Source organism: Halichoeres trimaculatus, unplaced genomic scaffold, assembly GCF_033239565.1.
Source record: "Halichoeres trimaculatus isolate MK-OKI-2021-1 unplaced genomic scaffold, fHalTri1.1 fHalTri1_scaffold_7, whole genome shotgun sequence".
Taxonomy (NCBI): Eukaryota; Metazoa; Chordata; class Actinopteri; order Labriformes; family Labridae; genus Halichoeres; species Halichoeres trimaculatus.
In genome coordinates this window covers 20,697,437-20,721,024 of record NW_027437185.1, presented here as the reverse complement: position 1 = coordinate 20,721,024, position 23,588 = coordinate 20,697,437, and the positions used below count along the sequence as shown (strand labels likewise).

The window sequence follows — 23,588 nt, the reverse complement described above, 5'->3', positions numbered from 1 at the left end:
GAGGTTGACAGCACTTAGTTGTTAAGCTGTCTAAACTAGCTCATATAAATCTTATGATGGCACTGTAAGGAGTCAGTTATTAAATATTTTTGACACTGGCCAGCTTCTTAAAGGTCTCTGAAACATTAAACTGTTCTCATAAGCTGAGTAGTCTGTTGATGGGAAAGTGCTTCAGATATCTCATTAGTGTCAAAGCTTTAACCCCCATAGAGTTTACAAACATCTATATAAACTCACATTTTTGTAGTGAATAATGGCACATATTAAACTGTTCAGCATTGTTTTTAACAAGCCGTAACATCACTTTTTAATGTCTGTGAGTGTTAGCCAGCAGGTGTACATGAGTCATTTGAGCCATGTGTAAACACAGGATGTTTTTATGTGTGTGGTGGCCTCTGAGAGTCTTCTCTAAACACTGAACTGGCCTTGATGTCAGAAAAATTAATCTCTGCTGACCAAAGGTAAGCTCATAAAATGTCAAACATAATTCATCTCCCCATCGCCCACTAACATTCACTGTCTGTTACACAAATACACACACATCAGTTCTGTTTGACCTTCAGGAGCCGAGTGTTCTTTAATCAGGTATTTCCCCAGTGTGTGTGTGTGTGTGTGTGTGTGTGTGTGTGTGTGTGTGTGTGTGTGTGTGTGTGTGTGTGTGTGTGTGTGTGTGTGTGTGTGTGTGTGTGTGTGTGTGTGTGTGTGTGTGACTATGTAGCTGCATGTGTTTGTGTTGGGCAGTACACAGCCTGTTTGTGTTCTCTTCCTGTCCAGAACTGCGTGACCAATTTTCAGAGAGCTAATTACTCAGGAGGCAAGAAAAGAAGGGGGGACAGATTACCATGGAAACCAGGTGGAGCAGGACTGCTTGTGGAGCCTGAGGCAGGGTTCCTGTTGTGGGTCACTGGGTTGATGGACTGGTCAGTGGACACCGCTGGGGAGCAATGTTAACCATGATGATGGCTGTGTGTGGTTACCTGCTGAATGTAGAAATGATTGAGTGCACATGTACACAGACTGTGAGTTTGATTGGCGGATGGGAGCATCACAGTCAGTTACTGGTCCGGATGAGTGTGATAACTGAGGCCTCTTGGTGGAGGGGTGAGGGACGATTGATGGTTGGAGAAAATAAAGAGGCTTACCAAAGTCCAGGGAGGGACGCTTTGACAAAAAGGAAGCTTGTTCGACGAATCCCCTCTGACAGCGAAAAACAACACACAAACATTGAGTTTCACTGTTACACTAGTTGACCTCCTACTGAGCATTGATTGCTCTGTTGTTCCCATCCTTCCTGTAGCAGGAACAAAACATTCATCCTCTCCTTCCTCAGCAGACCTCTGGTTGCTCTCATTTATCTCTCCCTTTCCGCTAACAGATGCTGAAAAGCCAGACCAAGCTCTGTCTGGCAGAGCAAACATGCTCCATTGATAATTGTTGACACTCAGTGATTCTTATTTGCTGTTTGTTCTCTGCTACACACTGGCTTTTTAACTGATTCTCTGACCTGTTTGTTGATATCTTTCATTCTAAAAGCAGCTAAGTGGCAAGATGCTGTGAAAATTGTGTTTTTTATTGAGATAATAACACAACAGATCTGTTCAGGTAACATCGTCAGATGCAGAGGATCCAGATTAAAGCTGTTTATTTTTTGAGCAACTTAATGTGACTTTTAAGATACGGTCGGTTGAAACTTGGAAGTACAAGCAAGCTCCAACAGTTTAAACAACAATTTTTGATCTGCTGTTTTTTGTAAGAAAACTGAAGCACAGTTTTTGGATGGGAATGTAAGAAGAAGAGATCAAAACATCATCAGTTGTTAGAAATAAACAGCTACAAGTCTATGATCCATCCATCCATCCGTTGTGTGCCTCGGCTGGAGCCCATCCAGGCTTCAATTGAGCGTGGGTTCAATTGCACCATGAACAGGTCACCAGTCCATCAAAGGGTTAACATGTATAGACAAACAACCATTTGTGCACAAACTCACACCTACAGTTAATTTAGAGTGACATATAAACCAGGCAGATTTTTGAACTGTTGAAGAAAGCCATAGCCCCCAGAGGGAACCCTGGCACAGAGAAAGCAAACAAAGTCCACACAGAAAGGTGCCTGCCTGACCAACAATTGAAACTAGCAACTGTCTTAATTTGAAGCAACCACCGCGCCACCATGCAGCCCATGGTCCATTAGGGCTTAAGGAAGTAAACTCAGATATTTGATACGAAAATGTGTCACAGCAACATGTTCTAACTTGTGTTTAAACAAGCACTGGTGTAATTGTTTCCACTCTGTCACTGACGTGTTGGGATCATTACCACTCTGTCAAAATACTGCTTTAAACTTCTGTACTCTCGGATGCACATTTAGAAATATAATCTAAGCAGTTAGTCATCAAGTTCAAAAGTTCAGATTTCCAGTATCACAAACATTTTTTGTGATAATTAAATGTAGAATCGTGATGTGATACAAGAACCTGTTAGCAGCATTTAACGTTTGTGTGTAAGCATCTAATGCTCCAGAAAGATTGTCATACTCAATATGTTCTATCTACAGGCTTGTTTTCTGCCAGATAATGAGCCCCAATATAACTCTCTCTGCTGTCAGCCTGTTATATAAGCTGCTGTCCTCCTGTCTGTGACCACTGGGCCATTTCAATTCAGCTGCTGAATATTTAGAGTCAAGATGTTTGCTCAATGTGCTGCTGCTGTGAGGACTACCCAGATTCCTTGGGGGATCCGTAAAAACAATCAAAAATAGATGCAAATGTTTTTTGAGGACTGTGTGGGAAAAGCAAATTGCCTTTTAAAGGGTCTTTCTTCACTTAATTGCTTCTTTTTCGCTTGTTCCTTTTCCCTCTGTGCCCCCATTGTCTCTCCATTATGAGACACTGATTTCATTTTTTTCTTGTTTTTTTTGTCTCTACTCTTAGTTTGTCGCACATCCCAACTGTCAGCAGCAGCTGCTGACTATCTGGTACGAGAACCTGCCTGGTCTGAGGCAGCAGTCTGTCGGGGTAAAGTGCTGGACAGTGCTGGGTGTCACTGTGGGTCTGCCCTTCCTGGCTATCTCCTATTGGATAATGCCATGTAGCAAGGTATGAACACACACGCGCACACACAGAAAAACTTATTGTATGACAAAACAGGACTGACAGAAAGCAAGAATTATCATCACTTTATAACAAGGACAAGAGCAATTCATCACTGTCTGTTAATACACCATCAAGCAAATTATAATCTGTAAAGTGACACACACACACACACACACACACACACACACACACACACACACACACACACACACACACACACACACACACACACACACACACACACACACACACACACACACACACATCAACAAATGCTCACACTGAGCAGAGTGCAGATCTGCTTGTCAACCTGAATAATCCTCTACAACCTGTGTGGTGAGGGTGTGTGTGTGTGTGTGTGTGTGTGTGTGTGTGTGATTGTGTGTGTTATAAAACAGTTTTGAGGACCTTTAAGTGGGTTGTGTCAGGTGTGACTATTGAATTAGTAATTATGTACACAGAGAGCAGCAGAGATGGAGTATGTGAGAGAGAAGTGACACTGAGTGACACTGACACTGAAGCTGAGAGACGTGAATTCATCCAATCATGTGACCAGACCTGCCTCTGATCTGTGTTTGGAAAAACATTAAACGTCCTTGAGTGTTTTCATGTTTGTACAATAAACCAAACAATGATACATTATTATCATTATTTTTTCATTTAATATGAAACTAAATTATTTTTATTGTATATGAAATCTAAAAGGCTAAAACAGTACTTCAAAGAGTAATTTTGGATACAAAAAGCTTAACTTAAAAAAGAGCAATTGTTGAACCATTTTTTGTTTTCATATTAGAAAAATTCCCACACTGCTGAAATCTCACCTTCTGAGTATTAAATGCAAATGTAACAGATTATTCTGTTTTTTGACTTTTGAATCTAACACCTCTGTCGAGTCACCTCAGACCTGTTGTAAAAGGGTTGTTCCTGTTATTGCTTAAGTTTAAACTCGAGGTGAAGCTGCACATCTAACCTCATTAAGATACAACTTTGCAAAAGGTAAATTCTTGCAATTTTTCAACTGGTCTTAAGATTTCAATCAGTTCTGAGCTGCAATACACAAAAGCAAGAAGGGGGAGTATGACTAAAAGCACTGTGAAAAAGTAATTTATCGAAAACATCAAGTGAACTTAAATAGGCTGTTTTTCAGTTGATCAAAAGTTTAAGACCATTGCTTAAAAAATTACAAAGAACTCTCCAAACCAGAACGAAAGTTTTTCTCAGTCGGACTCAATAATGAGTAGCTTCACCATTCTTGTTAATCACTTCAAAAAGTGATGCGAGTGTTTCCAGGAAGCTTTTGGGAACATTGCTCCAAGTAAAGATGGCTTCAGGTAGGGCATCAACTGATGGCCATTTTTTAAACTTCTCTTGCCATCATCCCCAAATGTTCTCTATTGGATTTAAATCAGGGGAACATGCAGGATGGTCCAAAAGAGTGATGTTACCACACAGACCAGGGCACTCTGTCATGAGGGAAGCCCGCTCCAACATCTGCACGTAACTAGCCATCGTTTGATGACCCTGCACCACCTGAAGCTCCAGTGTTCCACTGAATAAAAAAGCACCCCAGACCATGATGAACCCCCCTCCACTGTGCCGGGTGGAAAACACCTCAGGTGGGATCTCCTTGTCATGCCACTAACGTTGGAAGCCATCTAGACCCTCGAGGTCAAATTTTTTCTCATCAAAGAATAAAACGTTTTTCTACCTCTCAGTGTCCCATGTTTGATACTCCCTGGCAAAGTCTAAATGGGCAGTTTTGTGGTGTTGAAGGAGATGAGGTCTTTGAATTTGTTTTTTGTTTTTGAAACCCTTTTCCCGCAGATGCCATCTGATGGTTATTGCACTGCATTCTGCACCACTAAGGGCCTTAATTTGGGTCGAGGACCGCCCTGTGTCTTGACAGACAGCCAATCGGATCCTCCGGCTCAGTGCAGGTGTAATTTTTTGGGGTTTACCAATTGACTTTTTTATTGCATAATGCTCAGGATCTTTAAAAAAAATTTAGAATGACTGTCTTACTGCGTCCAACCTCAGCAGCAATGACACGCTGCCAGAGGCCTTGCTTATGCAGCTCAAAGATCTGACCACATTCAAGAAGAGACAGCTTCTTGCCTGACAGAAAATAAAAATTTTGAGCAGATTTTGGCTTTAGTAGTCTGTGGTCTTAAACTTTTGATCTGGCGAAAAAACAACCTATTTCATTTGTTTTTATTTTTTTTATTTTAAGTTCCAAATGTTTTTGTTGCACTCCCCCTTCTTACTTTTGCATATTGTAGCTGTACTGAAAACCCCATTAAGGTCCAAATGTGCAAAATGCATATTCTAGCAATTTTTCAACTGGTCTTAAGATTTTGATCAGGTCTGTGTATGAATCAGCACTGATTTCTGATCAAGTGGTCTGTTCTGGACATCCCTAAAATAAAGGGTGAGATGATCGGCTCAAATGCCACTCACTCAAAGATTAGCATTGGGACATCTCCTCATGTGTGCCATTTTCTACCTGAGGCTTATCTTATAATTTTGTTCTGCTCCTCTCATGGTCTGCTCATCTTTTAGAGCTCATAATATTCTCCATTTTACCCTCCCACTGCAAATTATAATAAGAAGCCTCAAAGCAAACACATTTTTTATCAGCGGGGTGAGATAAAGAAGATATTAAAATGTCGGCTGCACAGGACTAAGTAGTAAGTCATCAAAGAGATATGCTTGGAGGGTGATGAAAAACAGATGCCTATTTGATATTAACTGATTCTTATTGAGTGAAAGTAGTGGGAAATGATGAAACATGCTGATAGTGGGGCGATACATATTGAAAGGTGCAAAATATAAAGCGCTTTAGTCTTTAGAGTGACAGAAAACAGGTGTTGTGAAGTATTGGTAGGAAATTGCCTGTGAAAGGCAGCTGGATTCATTTTTCATACAGCAAGATTCAGGGTTCAGTCAAGCAGTCATCCAAGTGAATTTTTAATCAGAGTTCTACAGCTTGGATCAGTTTGTTGCACCTTGTTATTGAGGAGCTAGAGCTCAATCAATAGAAAGAAAAGTAGAGTGTTGTCTCATTCATCCTGCAGTTACCTCTGCCAAGGAGGTCATGTTTGTGGGAGAGTTTGTCTGTCTGTTTCTTTGTAGGCTTGTTTGATTGACTGTGAACAACATAACTAAAAACTAACAAACAGATCTTGATGAAATTGTCAGGAAATATTCAAAATGGGATAAGAAAGAAGTGACAAAATTTTGGAGGTGATCCGGATCACTGTCTGGATCCAGAATTCTTTTTAAAGGATTCTTTATCATTGTGAGATAGGGCCGTTTTCATCATATTTGTGTATCACTCAACGATAAACAGTTGGATTGCTTTGCAAAAGAATAGAAGACAAGGTCAATATAATTTCTGACAGATGTAAAAGTACAATCCAGACTCTGCCAATATTCTGGATACTGAGATCTGGAATATGAAATATGTACTGGGTCATCATAATTTTCAACACTTTCAGGTAACAAATTATCGTACAAACCTGCAGCTAACACCAAATTGTAGCAGACAGTCTGCTGAAAGGTAATATAACATTAAAGTAGGACTGAAGTGTTGTGTGACAATCACAACATGCTTGGGGGAGGTCTGCGCTCTCTGAGTGCTTTTGTAGTTATTTATTTGAGTATCACAATGTACCCTGATAAAGAGGATTGTGAGTGTAACTTACAGAGGGAGGAAGAGTAGCAAAATTAGGAACAGAGGCTCAACATTGTACCCACTTGTGGAGATCCTTTTAATTTACTGTCATCAAACACAAAGTACTCATACAGCATTATCTACAGCCTGACAAAAGGTGCTTCCTGGTATCAAGATAAGTAATTGTTCTGAGTTGGTGCCTGTTAGCACATTATATTTTAGATCAAACCTCCCAGGTAAAAGATAAAGGACAAGAGCAAATCTAGTTGTTGGGGTTTTTTTTTTTTCTTTTTTGGATTTTTATTTTTATTTTTTGCATGCGCTGACTGCCAGTGGCCACTGTTCTGATGTAGTAAAACAGATCAGCCCTTGTGTTCCTTATCCCGATAAAAAAAAAGAAACCCCACATGTGTGCAGTCCTCAGACAAGAACCATCCACACCTAAAGGCTGTCTTGATTCAGCTGGTGGCTTAAACAGATCGTTATAGAGATAGGATGAATAAACGAGTCCTATCCATCCCATTGGCAAGAGGAGCTTCAGAGAAAACTTGGAGGGTTGAGATTAACCAAACGCTTCCCTACATGGTTTGGTCATGTTCATGCTCCTGGATTCAATGTGTTGCTATGCATGCAGAGAGAAGAGATATCCTGTGGGTAGTTAATATTGAACACAGCGGGTTTAGAGAGAGGCAAATGTTGAGATCACAAAGATGTCTGTATGGGGTTTGAGCTGTGTGTGTGCATGTTTTTGTGTGTCTTGCAACGTATTTTCCCCATGTGTTGCATTATCACAAATAATGGTTTACTATGTAGTTGCTCTGTCATTATACTGCTGAGAAAGGGATTGATAGTTTCAGCACGTGTGTAAACTACACCAGCTGCTGTTGTTAGTGGTGCTTTTCTGATTTTTACCCCTGAGGAACAAAAATGGGCAATTCCCTCCCAAAAAAATGTACTAATTCCTTCATCATCCAAAAAAAAAGTATTTCAGCAAGAGAAGAAGTCCTTCAGCAAACAAGTAAATAGCTGTCGAAGCTGTTGGCAGCTCCTTTCTGTATTTTACAGACCCCTAGGTGGCAGAATTGCACAAAATAATGAAAAAAAAAGTTGAGCTTTGATGAGACAAAACTTGATGTGAATAAAATTTTTGTTCATTTTAACTTGATGTCCTAACACTGGATGAAAAGGGAGTAATATCAAAGGTGATAAAACCTGAGCTCATTTGATGAGAAAAGCCTTGACAACTCAGATAAAATAACCATCCATTCAGCCTCAGTGGATCTATTTAGGAATGTAAGGAATCAGTGGAGGTTAAAACAACACTTTATTGAGCTGTTCATAGAGGGGTTGTGAGATATTTGAATGCAAACGTTGCTTTATGTTAAAATCTTTAAAAAATAAAACTATCTACAACAGCTGGTTTTGTTTGTTCCATTTTTTTTAACCAAATGTGCAAATGTTACAGTTTCACCCTTCAAACTCCTTTGTAAATACATTAATATCATAGCTCCACCAAGCAGATTTCTTATTCAAACCTGACTGTTCTGACTTCCAGCTAGGTCAGATCCTGAGGAGCCCCTTTATGAAGTTTGTGGCTCACGCAGTCTCCTTCACCATCTTCTTGGGACTGCTGGTGATCAATGCTTCTGACCGCTTCGAGGGGGTCAAGAACCTGCCCAATGAGACCATCACAGACCACCCAAGACAGGTTTTCAGAGTCAAGACCACCCAGTTCTCCTGGACGGAGATGCTGATCATGAAGTGGGTGCTTGGTGAGTCATCTTTTGACCCAACATTTGCCCTCAAAGTCCACAGGTGATGTGACAGCATTTTAAATTATGCATCAATTAAAATGTGAATTTAACTAAGAGAGTCCCTATCAAAGCAGATCCTCATCATGATAACAAAAGCTCACGCCAGAGTAAAGGAGGAGGCTTTCTGGGTAGATTTTCTTGTTGGATTTTGTTTTTAAAGAAACCGTATTTACTTATTTACAAACCAAACGTCCTCTGGGAAAAAAAAGAAGTAGAAAGAGGCTGAGGTTGAGAAGGAGTATGTTTGCAGCACCATACCGACCACATGGATGAAAGCAAAGGTATGCACAGTAAACACCTCTTCTTCTTTTATCCTCCAGACATCAAATTGAAGTCTCCTGGTCGGACACAGACTTGTGGAACAGTAGTCGCTCTGAGTCCAGATGATAAGCTGGAGAGAGATGTGGGGGGTTCACTTAAGAGCTGGGTCCTGTGGAAAGATTTGAGGGCAGGGTTGAGAGACAGAGAGATGAAGAAGGAGCCGAAGGAGCCAGATGAAAGTAAAGGGAGGAGAGGAGGGGAAGAAGACACAGGGATGACAGGAAAACAAAGACGAATTCAGCAGATAAATAGCCCATGGCAATATCTGTCAGACCTCAGCTGCTTCCCATCTGCTGATGTTCCTCTTTCTTTCACTGAATCACACACACTGAAACACACACCGACTCACTCACGCACACATATGATAACATTACATGAGTGGTTTGTGTGTATTGGTGCACATATAGATCTACTTTTATTTGTTTACATGTAATGGCCCCATTCTTTTCCCAGGCATGGTAATTTTGGGGCGACAGGTGCTCTTGTGTGTTTCCTTGTGTGTGTGTGTGTGTGTGTGTGTGTGTGTGTGTGTGTGTGTGTGTGTGTGTGTGTGTGTGTGTGTGTGTGTGTGTGTGCGTGCGTGCGTGCGTGCGTGCGTGCGTGCGTGCGTGTGCGTGTGCGTGTGCGTGTGTGTGTGTGTGTTTGCAGTGAGTGATGGCCTGGGTAGAGCAGGGTAATTGTAATTCCAGCCGTATGCTTTGAAGGCCCAGTAATTGTTATAGAGATGATACGGAGCAGGATTCCCTTTTCAGTAAGCAATTTTCTCCTTGTTTTGGCTCCAAATGGAGAGTGACAGAGTGGTTGCGTGGGAGGAATCAGGCTTTCCACTGAGCAAGTGTGTGTGTGTGTGTTTAAATGCACCTGAGCTCTAGATGGAGATGTTTGAGTGCTCAGGTTTAAATAATTAGCCTTATTGTGGACATCTGCTATGAGTGTAGGAAAGCCTCTTCATCTCGATGCATTTGTGCTGTTCTTTGTTGTTGCCGTATTTCACCATTTCGTAGTCTTACGTGTGTTTCTCCTCCTCAGGTATGATCTGGTCAGAGTGTAAAGAGATCTGGACTGATGGCCCGAGAGAGTACATCATGCACCTGTGGAATGTTCTGGACTTCGGCATGCTGTCCATCTTTGTGGCGTCTTTCACTGCACGCTTCATGGCGTTCCTCAAAGCCTCCAAAGCCCAGCAGTATGTTGACATGCACGTTCCTGACGAAGACCTCAGCAACGCATCACTGCCTGAGGAAGTCGCCTACTTCACATACGGTGAGCTAAACATACACACTAGCAATGTTGGCTGTTCGACACTTGACTAGGGATGGGTACCTTTAACGTTTGAAACGATACGGCACTGATGCCCGGTACTTGGTAATCGGTACTGGTACTCAACAGTCAACAGTACCAATTTTCGGTACTTTTTTGTGTATGTGGTAAAAAATAACAATTTGTTTAGTAATAAATTATATATATTTTTCAACTTAACATATATATTCTTCAAAAGATAACCTTGCAATGCTGGGTTCATGTCCAGCATAGAAAATCCCCTAATCTTCCACTTGCTCAGTCACAAAGATGCATTTAGGTACCCAAACATGGTACCTTTCGCTTTCATGTGAATCGGTACCTGGTACTTTTGACAAAATTTGGTCTGTACCCATAAAAGTACCTAATTCGGTCTCTATACTTGACTCAGGATTTTTAGGATTTGTATTCACATGTTGTCCAGTTCACTGTTTTTTTGATGTTTTTGCCCAAATTGTCCCAAAGAAAAAGTGGTCCAATCTGTGTTTCTGTGTGTCCCCCCTTCTCTTTCTTGTCTTATCCACTCTTCACAGTATCTATCCAGCTCTTCTAATATTTTTCTGCAGCACAGATTACAAAACTGTCACGCTTCTTATCTATCACAGTTTTCCTCTCAAAAGGCCAAATGTAAACACTTTCATGAAGTGTTTGAATCAGTGTGCTACCCCAGTCTCTGATAAGGCAGCAAATCAGATGAACATTTGTATGGAAATGTCAGGATTAACTCAAACCCTGAGCAGAAACACTTGAAGGTGAGAGTGGATTTGTTGTCCAGAAAAGAAAAGGTAATTACTCAGTGTTTATCTGAAGTGGCTCAAACATACCTATTCATGTTGTCCTGTTTGATGATTGTATGGATGACTGCAGATCACATCCTGGGGATGAAGTCTACAGGCTGCTGTACTCACACTGATCCCACTTACATACCCAGGCAATCAGAGCAAATGTAGAGCCTGAGTGTGAATGTGACTGTTGCTGTATGTATTTACTTTGACTACACCTAAGCTCAAACTTCTCCACAGCTCCATTATAGTCATGCTGTAGGTTATACTGGACTGTATACTTCTTAGTAGCCTATCCGGGGAACCTTCATCAGTGCTGTCACCTGGTGGTATGAGTCTGACATGACACACCAGAAGATAAGATGATGCTATTCCAGAGCTTGTGTTATCTTTCTTGGGCTTACTTCCATGTCTTCACTGAAGAGAGAAAACAATGTATGAAATCTTTAGAGAGTCATAGATTTAAATAAGATTAACCCAACATTTCCTTTCACACTTTTTCTTTGCTGTCTCCAACATTCATCTTGATTTCTTTCCTACATCCCTTAAACACTCAATCCATCCCCAATTCTTCTTTTTACTTCACCTTTTCCTTCCTCAGAGCTCACAGTCATAAAGGCCTAGATTAAACTCTTTTTGAACATCTGCCACAAGCTTAAGATCCTTCCATAATCAAAAGTTCACTCTGAGAGTTACAGCACCTCTGTGTAGCTGATGGCTGAACATAACACCTGGCCAAAGAGAGACATATGGTATTAAACTGTCATCTGATTGATTTTTACATCTGATCTTAGTACATTTTGAAATCCTCGGCCCATATGCTGCTGCACAAGGTCAGTTCGTCGCTGTTAGAAAGGCCATTAAATAGACACTTCCCTTGCATCAGACTTTTTTAAGAGTGAAAATATCTGGTTGAAATCTGATGAGAGGACCTGTTTCATTTTCCAAATGCCCGTATTACCACAGTCCCTGAGTCTCAAACACTCCCCTCTGGTCTGACTCTCATTTAGATGAAATATTAGCAGCTCACTCAGACACACTCTCTTCTTTCCTCTCCTCCAGCCAGGAACAAGTGGCGCCCCTCAGACCCTCAGATCATCTCAGAGGGTCTTTACGCCATCGCTGTGGTGCTGAGTTTCTCCCGCATTGCCTACATCCTGCCAGCCAACGAGAGCTTTGGCCCGCTGCAGATTTCTCTGGGTCGTACAGTCAAAGATATCTTCAAGTTCATGGTCATCTTCATCATGGTGTTTGTGGCCTTCATGATTGGCATGTTCAATCTGTACTCGTACTACCTGGGAGCCAAGTACAATCCTGCTTTCACCACGTGAGTAACACTTGGCAGCAGAACTGTTTTTCGATGATGTGATGCTGTGAGTAGAGGGTGTTTATGTCTAAATATTTGACTGGAGGAGAGTAAAGTTTATTTATGCAGCACTTTGAAAAGAGCAAGGTCGCAAAGTGCCTTGCAAGAGTAAAACCGTTGGAATAAGTCTATGACAAACAGCCAGATGAAAACAAGCAATAAATCATAATCACACATAATTACAAACACTTCACGGCAGGAGGCAGAGTGAAGGACAGATTGAATAAATGAGTTTTCAAATGCTTATAAAAACTACAGCAGAGCAAAAATCTTTAGGAAGAGGCACTCCTCATTTTAAAAAACAGTCCGCATAAATGTGTTGGCGTTTGTGTATCTACATGTGTGTGCAGAGCCACTGTAGTTGATTAATTGCCCTATTCTGACCATGACATACAAGTATTGACTGTTAAAAAGAAAATGGACTCAGATCTGAAATACTTAGTTTGTGACTGTAGTTGCTAAACAAAGCCATTGAAGGTGTAAATCCTTGGGATGATCTAAATCGGCATATGTCCCCTTTGATGAGGCTGTTTGCTGGGTTCATTAAATCCTCTGTGCTTTATCAGTGGCAGAGATCGAACTCTAATCTTCCTTTCGGCGTAATAACAGCAATCAGGCTGTTTGCTTGTGTTTAATTGGAGGATGGTAAATGGGTTGAACCTGGCCATAAAATCCACTACAGGCGCTGTAGAATAACGCTTTTGTCCCATAGCGTTAACAAATTTATGAGAAGCAGAGCAACCCACAGTTCTGTCTCACATAAAAACTGTGACTTTTAAAACCACAAAGTGAGCATTGGTGGCAGGTGGCAATGAGAGATACCACTGACAGGCTCTGTCTGAGCAAAAGCGTCAATAGTGTTCAAACCTTAACGCCTCATGTTTGATAAAATAACCTTGATTTGGCAAGCAGTTAAGGATGGGGCGAAACATCTCAGGCCTATTGATTTTTTAAAATCCTTTTGGTTCTGGATCAATATGGACGTGAAAAGTACTGAGAGCTGTGGGAGATGCTTTGACAGTGTCTCAGAAGTTTTTGGTTGTCAGTCGAAACTCTTAAAGTTTCTCTGAGGCAAAAGAGCTTTTCCCATCATTTCGTGAAACGTCAGCGTGTGGGGAAAAAAAAGTCACTTCATCACATTTGAGATACTGAACAGTAGACTTTAATGACTGGGCTCAATTCATACTTCAGTATTTTTTATGAATCAGAAGATAAATTTGAAAGTCCATTGATAACATGATGCTACTTGTTCACTTCAAACAGTCACATTATAGGTGTGTAGCACTCAGAGTGCGGAGATTATCTGCACACTGCCTTCTTGTGCTTTCACTTCTTCAAGTCAGCAACATTAAATCTTAAGTTCAGACTATTTTTAAATACATTTTTTTGCAGGTAAGTTGCTGTATTATTCAGCATTTATCAACCTGCTTAAGTAAAGCAATAAAATGTCCAACAAGTCCTGCAAAACATCAATCAGAGCATCAATGTCTCTGCCTCCCTTCTTCATTTTAGCTTATCTCTGTGTCTGAATGTTCCTTTCACATCAGCTGCCAACACACTGATGTTGGGTCTTTCATGTATCTGATATTTATAGGAAAGAGGGTTTTTTTTTTTCCCCGGCTGCTGACTGAATCTTTCAGCGAGTCCATTTATCATCATTCATCATGAAATGAAAACCCTCGCTGAGGTTTCTCCCTGTCACAAGTTCTTCTTCATTTTTCTCAAGGAAGACATCAGCAGATTGAAACTGATGTCAACTCAATCCAAAAGAGTGAAGTATGTTCAGATTGTAATAAAACTTTCTCCTTTTTTGATTGAAAGAAAAGGCAGTGTAAGGGAGGCTTTTTATCTGGTAACTCAAGGTTCAGGTTCACACTGTCTAGCTTTCAGGCAGCTTTAACTAAAGAAGTCACAGATTGCTCTCTTCTTTGGCAAGTTTGGTATCAAGCAGCAAACGTGCCTGCAGGTTTTCATATCAGTGCAGAACAGGTTAAGAAAGTTAGTCCAGAATCTGACTGCAAGTTTTAGTTAATTATATACTATCAGGATTCCCAACCAGTATGAAGTGCTTTCAGGTGTCAGCACCTGTTTCTTCATTGCCTTTCTCTGGTGCTGAGGGTATGTTCACTGCTCCTGGCATTCCTGAAAGTTGTTCTTTTGTTTTTCAGTTCATCTGCTCCGATCATTTCCTTTGCTTCAAGTGTTACCTCCAAGTTAGAAACAAATAAAAAAACTAAACATACAAATGAGAAAATTGCCATCACCTTGTTTTTTCTGGCTACACTTGCAAGATGTAAAGTTATCAGGCTACAGGTTTCCTGGCAAATTTTATGTCCCTGCCATTTCATGAAATACAACTGCTAGCACTGAAATCTTTTTGTGTACTTGTTACAAACTCTTTTCTCTAAGGTATCACACTTGGTTATCTCATAAATAGTATTTGTCGATACGCTTTTCACTTATGTAGTTGTAACATGCCTACAGCTAGCATGCTACATAAAAGGACACTGGGTAACAAAGTAAGACGCATTAACAACACACATTTGTCATTTGTATTACATGTACTAGACATATCACTTTCCTCGGATAAACCAGTCACCTGTGAGTATATGAAGTCCACCTTATAATCTTTATTAACAAAAGGTCTGTGACAGGAATCCTAGAGTAAAAGCCCTCGTGCCGATTCTCTATTCTCCTCAGTGCCGTGCATGTACAGGCACTTCTCTCTTTCTCACCATCTTGGGGGTCTTTGAAACTGTGTGTTCTGCTTGGCTGCTCACATGGAGCTGAAGATCCAGGCAACGTGATGAGAAGACAGACAGGAGGAGGGGGTTAGCTGCAAAGAAGGTGGACAGACAGGTAGAAAACGAGTCTAATGAAGCCGAAATGGTCAGTCAGGAAGATTGCGGTCGTAACCCGAGAGTCGGACATAAAGAAGACTTTTGAAAACGCAAAGGACAAGTACAGAAAAGACCTCAGGCTGCAGATGGAAGTGCCTTATCAAAAACCATCACACGCTCATTTCCAGCATGAGTGTCCGGTCTGGCTTTGTGCTTCTTTCCTTTATCACATTTTCTTCTCTCTTCACTGATGGTCATCAGTGCTGATTAAAAAAATAAAAAATACATTTAAAAAAATCATTAAAGCATACTTTTCTAAAATAGAAATCACTTTGCTCAACTTAACAACCTGTGACTGAATTTCTCATAAGAGAGGTCTTATTTATTTTTAGCGTTTTGGCTGGAAAAAGTCCCTGCGTGTCTTTTTTAATAAGCCACTCTGGTGTAGCTCTGACAGTTTCTTAAATTGCTTTCCCAGTGGGAGTGGCTGCATAGAGATGTGTTTGGTATGTCGGAACCTCCTGAAATCTGGTGTTATTAATGGTCCCACCACTAGGGGTCAGTGTGGCTCAAGTCAAAGCCTCCATGATGTTGAGCAGCACATATCTGAGCTGGGCAAAAAGCCTATGCTGCACTCATGTTGTAAGAATAATTTCTTATGATTTGACCAACTTATGAATTTAGTGCTGGGTTTCTCTTGCATTGCGCGAGAAACTCGCAATTCTGTTGAAATTTTGCAGGTTTTACACTGTAATCCTTTTTACATATATATTTCTGTTATACTTCCTATATATATCTATATATATAAATGGATAGATAGATAGATAGATAGATAGATAGATAGATAGATAGATAGATAGTTAGATAGATAGATAGATAGATAGATAGATAGATAGATAGATAGATAGATAGATAGATAGATAGATAGATAGATAGATAGATAGATGTGTGTGTGTGTGTGTGTGTGTGTGTCTGTGTCTGTGTCTGTCTGTCTGTCTGTGTGTTTGTGTGCTTGTGCCTTGTTATGAGTGTGTTTGTGTGGGCTGTGAGACTTTGTGACAGGCTATGTTTGACGGAAGGCAGAAGAAAAGGCTGCTGTGATTGCTCTGATGCCTGAGGATGAGGAGGGAGCCAGGTGGAGGGAGTAATGACACCCCATGAGGGGTGACTCGGGCTGTTAGGAGGAGGAAGGTACGCGAGGTGAAGACAGGGAGGGGCGTGGCCGAGGACTGAGGCAGAGACTTTCACACTGTACACACTCACACATGCACACAGAGATGCACAGCTGGATAGGGCTTAATGAATACCGCTGCTAGAGCCACACAGACCCAAATCCCCAGAGGCGCAGGGACTCAGACAGCTATCTGAGTCACACACTTTAAAAAGAAACACAGCATATGCTCTTTACCAAGTGCCCACACAGAAGTGTGCTGGGATACACTTATACAGGGACATACAAACAAGGGTCACACATTAACACTTCTTAGTCAGCAAACAAAGATGCATGTCCGGATGAATTCACACGTGGTCATCAGTATTATGATTTGGACAGGGCTGAGAGAGCAGAGGACCTGGTACATGACAACACTGCAGAGACAAGGTGACACAGAGACGAAAGAGGACAGCAGAGACAGAGGAAGGGAGAATCAAGAAAAGGAAAGGCTTGTGATGCGCATGTTTTAGGAAATAGTTAAATAAATGACACTGAAAGGTGCAAAGCACTCTCTAAAAAATATCTTGAATAGAAGATATAAGCCTGTTCCAATTGAACAGTCAAATTAACAGTGAGTACATGCAACACAGTCACAGACACGGCTGTGCAAAAAAAGTGAAAGGAGATAAAGTCATCAGGGGAAAGGAAAGGAATAAAGGCTGAGAACCACAGGAGGGGAGTTGCAGATGCAGAGAGCTGTGTTTTTGTTTCAGCTTTTAGTTCAGGCTAAATTTGGTGGACCTGTCGGGATATAGAGACAAAGGAGTGAAAAAAAGAGAGAGACAGAATAAAGGAGGACGTGAGAAGGTCAAACAGAGTGAGCAGCAGACACACAAGCTCACCAACAGGAAATCCATAAGAATTAACCCATAAAACATCAGTAATATACAGAACACGTCAGCAGGTTTTTTTCAGCTCTGCATAAGTATTATATGGTCACTTAACCGTCATTTCTGCAGCATAATGGGCTTTTCATGTCAGTGGATTTTGCAACATGCTCTCCCTTTTGATACTATAGAGACATGATTGAATTGAAAGACACAGTGAGTGCCGAGATGGTATGGGCAATATTGAAACCATATCAGATTAAAGCCAAGGACAAAGCCATACAATGCAGTGCAAATGAATAGAGGAATAGGAAGAGAGGGCAGGGATAAAACAGACAAAAGGAAGAGAAGAGTTGATAAAGGATGGCATAGAATCCTGCAGGCTTTGAATATGAAGTTGAAGCTCTGTCAGGTGGAGGAGGAGAAAAACAAAGGGTGTGTTATTGAGTTTAGAGTCACGGACAGAGTTAAGGCAGGGTAGAGAGACTGGGATGCCAGTGAGGGAGATATCATCATCAGAATATAAGTGGTGGCTGACAAGTTGAGAGAAACAGAGACTATTGAGGAAAAGAAAGAAAGAGCAAAAAAAGATTGGTTAGCTTTTAATGCAAGGCAGAGGTGTCATGCACAAAGTCGCATACAATCACGCATAGGGGCAAGATCATTAGGACGTTTTGAATGTCAAGGCCAGGATCAATAGCTGAAGTGTTTGCGCCAATAATCAGATGTTTCATTAAATTCTGCCATAAACATGCAAAATTACGTCACTGATGAACGATATTTGATTACTTTCTTGTTGAGATGAAATACAACAGCTCTGACATTGAGTGACTTTGAATGAATCAATTGAAATTCCTTTAATTGAGTTCAAGAGTTCTAGAGGGGTGAGACCACCTCAAAAGTAGTCAGAAACATTTCAATACTGGTCATCTAGCTGTTACATGTACAATCAATTAAACGTAAATGGAGAGATTTTTAATATGCTTTTCAAACTCTGCTCTCCTAAGCTACAGTGTCTAAGCCCTGCAAACTTCAAAAAACAAAATATTTGCGCAAAATTTGTGAAAATAAGTTTTTTTTTTTTTCATTACTTAGGGATTAAGTGTCCCTCTTTGGGATGTGACAATTCTCCCATTTCTTAAGATAAAGAATATAGCTATAGAAAAAAAAATGGATTAGGTGGAAAATGCATTGCCTCAAAGCTTCGAACAGATGACATTGAGCTTGCAAGTTCAATGTCTGTTGAAAAGTTCTGTTTGAGAGTAGTGTGGTAAGTAAGGTTAGGACAGCTAAATTTGATAACGTGATGTCAGCTTAGAAAAAAACTAGGGCTGTCATTTAAACACTTTAATTAGATTAATTAATTACACCACAGATTAATGAGTTATAAAAATTAACGCAGATTAATCTGGATCCCAAACCTGCGAGGCGTTCAAAGATGCACTTATTTTCAAATGTCTGGCATTCACAAACCGTTTGTCCTACTTGGAAAAAGTGGCGTTCTCGTCAGATTTTCAAATTTCCGACGGTCCCTGAATGTATCACACTTGACATCAGCGACATGCTTTTAACAGGGGGGAAGCGAGAGTGATTTTTGGGGGACTGCCGTCCGCATCTCGTTTATTCACACGTCCTTTTTGAAAATCTGCAGAAAATCAACCGTTTGCTCTAGCTCAATTCTGTAAAAAAAAAACAGATAATTCTACACTCTTTACTGCATCAAACAAGCCCTGAATGATTGATATTTGTCCTGTATTTAAATCTAAAGAATTCTTTGAAAATTTCCTTCCATCTTCCTGGTGTCATGTTTCAGCTTGGGGCTGCTCTGCAACAGTTGAGCAACAGTGTTTGTGTTCAGAGCATGTAAAACTGAAAATACTTCACTTTTCTTTGATCCAAGACTTGAATTAAGTGTTTTTTACATAGTTCCTCACAGTTTTTAGCCTTTAGCCCTGGTTCTCCTGACGTTATAGAAGTATAGAAGTTCATATTGCAGTGAAAATTGAGTCCACATCGAGGAAAAAATGTGACAGAAGCAAAAACCATCCTAAAAATCAAATCAGCTTATCTTAGGTGCAGGACTGTGTAGATTTTGTAAAGATTGAACCATAAAACTTTTTTCATGTGTTCCTTATGCCTCAGGGTACCTAAAATTGTGTTGTATATATTCCCACCTTATTTTTAAATGTTTTTTAAATGTCTTTTAATGTAATTTTAATGTCCTAGAATTTAAATTCTTTATTTTGGGACCTAAAGCAGATATGCGATTAAAGTGCGATTAATTAGATTAATTAATTACAAATTCTGTAATTAATTAGATTATTTTTTTAATCGCCTGACAGCACTAAAACAAACATTAATGCAGAGGCAATATTCTTCAAAAATATGCAGGACTTTCTCTCTGTAGAAACAATACTTTGACTTGGACTAACATTCATATATTTGTTCTAGTCAAAGTGGTGATTCTTCGGCTTCTTAGCTTCAAACCATGATGTTATCACTTGAACTTGCTCGCAGTTCGAGTTGTAATACTCTTCATGCTTTTAAGGTTACACCATTTGACAATTCGATGGGACTGATTCTTGAATTGGTTAAAAATGCTAGAAAAGCCATATAAAATCCTATGATACCAACAGAAATGCAAACTACACATTTAAATAAACATCTAACAAGTTTTTAATAAGTTTAAAGCATATTTTTTTCCAACCTATTTTGTCACAGTCATGCTGCAGCAGGCTCACTTATTAGGCTAGCTTTATTATTATTATTATTATTATTATTATTATTATTATTATTATTATTATTAATAATAATAATAATAATAATAATAATAATAATAATAATAATGATAATGACTTCCCATTTGGTTAAACTCTGAAATTCATATGCACAAGTCAGAACTAAGATAAGAACAGCTGGACTTAAAGAATAAAGAAGTGACAAGTGTTTTAGAAGATATAATGCTCACACAGATTATGTAACCATGGTATCAACAAAATTCTTTGTGCTTTCAGTACTGGAAAGCTGGTAAAGATCCACCATCATACAACACCATTTATTTTTTTCTAACTACATTGAAAACAATCCAAATCTTGCCATATTGTAGCTGCCAGGCAAGATTTGTGTGCTATTGGATGGCAGCTGCTGGAGAGGAGTTAGTGGAACAATTCATGAGTAGTTTAAAACAAAAATAACAGTTTTTCATTAAAATATGGAGGAGATATGCAACATGGCTGGTGTATGTGTAAAGAGTGATCTAAGCAGTTGACCCAAGACAACAGGCTAGCTTCTCAGTATATAGGACAGATGACAGAGTAGGGATTTTGTCAAAGCAGTTTGACTTGGACCATATAATTCAATGTTTCCATGGTGCTTGATTCACTTATCTCTCATGAAAAGTTGGAGAGTTAATAAACTACAGTCTCTGGGGTTGGCAACTTGTCTGAATCATAAACCAAAACAGAAAGGTAGCGTCACCCTGTGTGGAACTGCAGTAATATAATGACAACTAGAATCCAACTGTTTTAAACAGGTGTGAAAGTTAGTCCAAAATGTGAACGTTTGTGCAGCGTGTCATGACAAAAGAAGATGACACAGAGAAAGTGATGAGCAGAAAAAGAAAACACAATAAGTGAGTAAGAAGATGAAAAAAGTTAATGCCAAGCTATCAAAACACTCTTAATTGCACTCCTTGCTGCGCTGTATTCCCCAATTAATAAGATTCCACATCTAACTTGCTCGAAGACACTCAACAAAAACTGCCTCCTTTTTCATCACGTCTGCTTCATTTGTCAGCCTCAAAGTACCTCTCTGTCTCACACACACACACTGACAAACAGAGAAGGGAAAGCATCTTATGGGAGCAGCATTTACTTGCTCATTAATGTTTGGTGATGCCCCTGCTGTTGCCAGGGTGGCAGCTCATTCGGCGCATTAGACAGAAAGTTAAACTTACTTTAATATTTAAAGATGTGTCATCTACACCTGCCTCACCGCCTCTCTGTCTAATTATCAGTCTATCTATAGGAGAGGAGAAGACAGGAGGGTCAGCAGAGGAGGAAAGAAGAGGAGAGGCAAGGCAAGCTTAGAAATGAGTAGGGCGTGAAAGGAAAGGAAAGGAAAGGAAAGGAAAGGAAAGGAAAGGAGAGGAAAAGAAAGAAAAGGAAAGGAAACAGAGAAGAGTAACACAGGCGGTGGTATAGAAAGTCTAATATGTTGCTAGTGACTCAAGGGCAGAAGGAGAGAGACCACACAGAAAACTGGGTGCAGATGATTATACAGCTGAACATTTGCATTTTTACATTTACATTCGACTCATGTGAGAAAATTGCTGCAGATTAAACAAAAATGAGAAATATATGAGAAGGAAAAAATAATGAAAAAAGAAAAAAAGTGCATATCTGAGGAATAGATTGAGTGACAGAAATAGCTTTAAGCTGTTGGGATGAAAGATGGAAGCGTGAGAGGAGAAGGGAGAGTGATGGTGTGAAAGATACAAAAGCAGTGGCAATGGGAATATAATGAGATAAATGGGTGACGGAGAAAACGGAGAAGAGGGAGAAGCAGGGGTGAGAGAAAGAGAGAAAGAAAGGGGCTGAAACAACAATCGAGACAAACACAAAAGTGAGTGAGATGCAGAGAGTGCGAGGGTATGTCTCTGGGGAGGAGGGAGGTGATTTGGACCCGTTGGTGATTGGGTTTGTACTGCTCCCGTCGAGTCGAGGTGACTCACCCATCTCCCACACACAGACACACACTGTGATGTATGCGGACTGAGTGTTTGTGTGTTTGTGTGTGAGGGCCTGACACAGAGAGAGATAGAGTGTGTAACAAAGTTAGTTCTTTACTGTCAGAGTCCTGCGGGGCTGTGTGTGTGTGTGTGTGTGTGTGTGTGTGTGTGTGTGTGTGTGTGTGTGTGTGTGTGTGTGTGTGTGTGTGTGTGTGTGTGTGTGTGTGTGTGTGTGTGTGTGTGTGTGTGTGTGTGTGTGTGTGTGAAGCCGTCATGTTGCGTGCAGCCTATTGGGAGCTGCCACTCTTAATAACAGATAATAACCCACTGTCCGTCTCTGTCTCCTGGTGCCCACTGTCCCTGCTGATTCACTGACTGCTGTATACACACACGCACACACACACACACACACACACACACACACACACACACACACACACACACACACACACACACACACACACAGAGTTTGAAATGAAAATAATCTCATTCTTAGGTAGTTAAAAATGCTCCATTATCCACAGGAGCTCATTTATCTCTATAACAGCACATTGCATAATACCCCATTGACCAGCACCTCAGCTGACATTAGCAAAAGACACACTCCAACTATATCAGCGTTGTTGATCTCTAAGGATACATTTATGTTTTTTATTATTACATTCCCTCCATAAGAGGCATCTCTATCAAATTTAAGTGAATTTAAGAAACAGAAAACAAGGCAAGCAAAACAAATAGTGACACACAGCTGGGCATGCCCACGCCGCTAATGTAGCTGTTTTAGCCAGAGCACAAGAGGATCCCCCACTCTTATATTTCCAAATACTTTATTAAAAAAAGTAGAACCCATGCATTCATAGATCTCATCTGTCATACAGGGAGGGGTGGATTACAGCCTGGACAGGTTGCCAGTGGATAACAGGACCTACACATGGACTGTATAATACGTGGACTTAGACTCCATTATGTCACCAATTTTATTTTTTCTAAAACACACCAGATGCATCTACGGTCATGCTCCATTCCATCACAGCGCCAGATCAGATGGGTTTCCATTCAAGTTGATGTGTGAACTTACACTGGATCTGTTCCGTTACCTTGTGCGGCAAGTTGCAGCTAATACACAACCATCCTATTTTGCCAGATGACAGAGCTGTTGCACATCAATTCACCATAGGGAAGATGGAGAGGGACAGGAAGTAATACACAGAAACCACTTAACAATACCCTCTAACTTTTAAAATAAAATAAAACCATGTCATATTTAGCTTGACTACAACAATAAACTGACAAAATGAACACAACCAGGCCAGGAGTCAACAAGTTTGAGGTTTTACAGCCCAACATGAGTGAAGAGAGGTACGTCAGTGTAGGGACTGCAGGAAATTGTGGGTTTCACTACGCCAGCAGTCTGTCAATCATGGGTCTTGCCAAACTGAACACCCAGCTGATGTGAGTTGATGAACACAGTCATCTGGGGACATATCTGGTGTGTTTCAGCCACAAGCTTAAATAAGTGCTCATCAGCGTAGTGAGTGAGAGGAACACTCATAGAGAAGAGAAAATGAAACTTAAGTATCGATCTCATCAGGATCTCAAACCCCTCTCCATCCACTGGGCGGAAAACGCT

At 40.4% G+C, this 23,588-nt stretch overlaps 1 protein-coding gene across 4 annotated transcripts in view; it reads left to right on the top strand.

The window, feature by feature from the left end:
* trpc7b (transient receptor potential cation channel, subfamily C, member 7b) overlaps positions 1–23,588 on the top strand; it is a 107,879-nt gene that overhangs the window by 69,466 nt on the left and 14,825 nt on the right. For all 4 annotated transcript variants that reach the window (XM_074674316.1, XM_074674317.1, XM_074674318.1 and 1 more), the window contains 4 exons: positions 2,930–3,094; positions 8,323–8,539; positions 9,932–10,165; positions 12,046–12,310. In XM_074674316.1, coding sequence (XP_074530417.1) covers positions 2,930–3,094; positions 8,323–8,539; positions 9,932–10,165; positions 12,046–12,310 — 881 coding nt within the window. The remainder of the gene's footprint in view (positions 1–2,929; positions 3,095–8,322; positions 8,540–9,931; positions 10,166–12,045; positions 12,311–23,588) is intronic.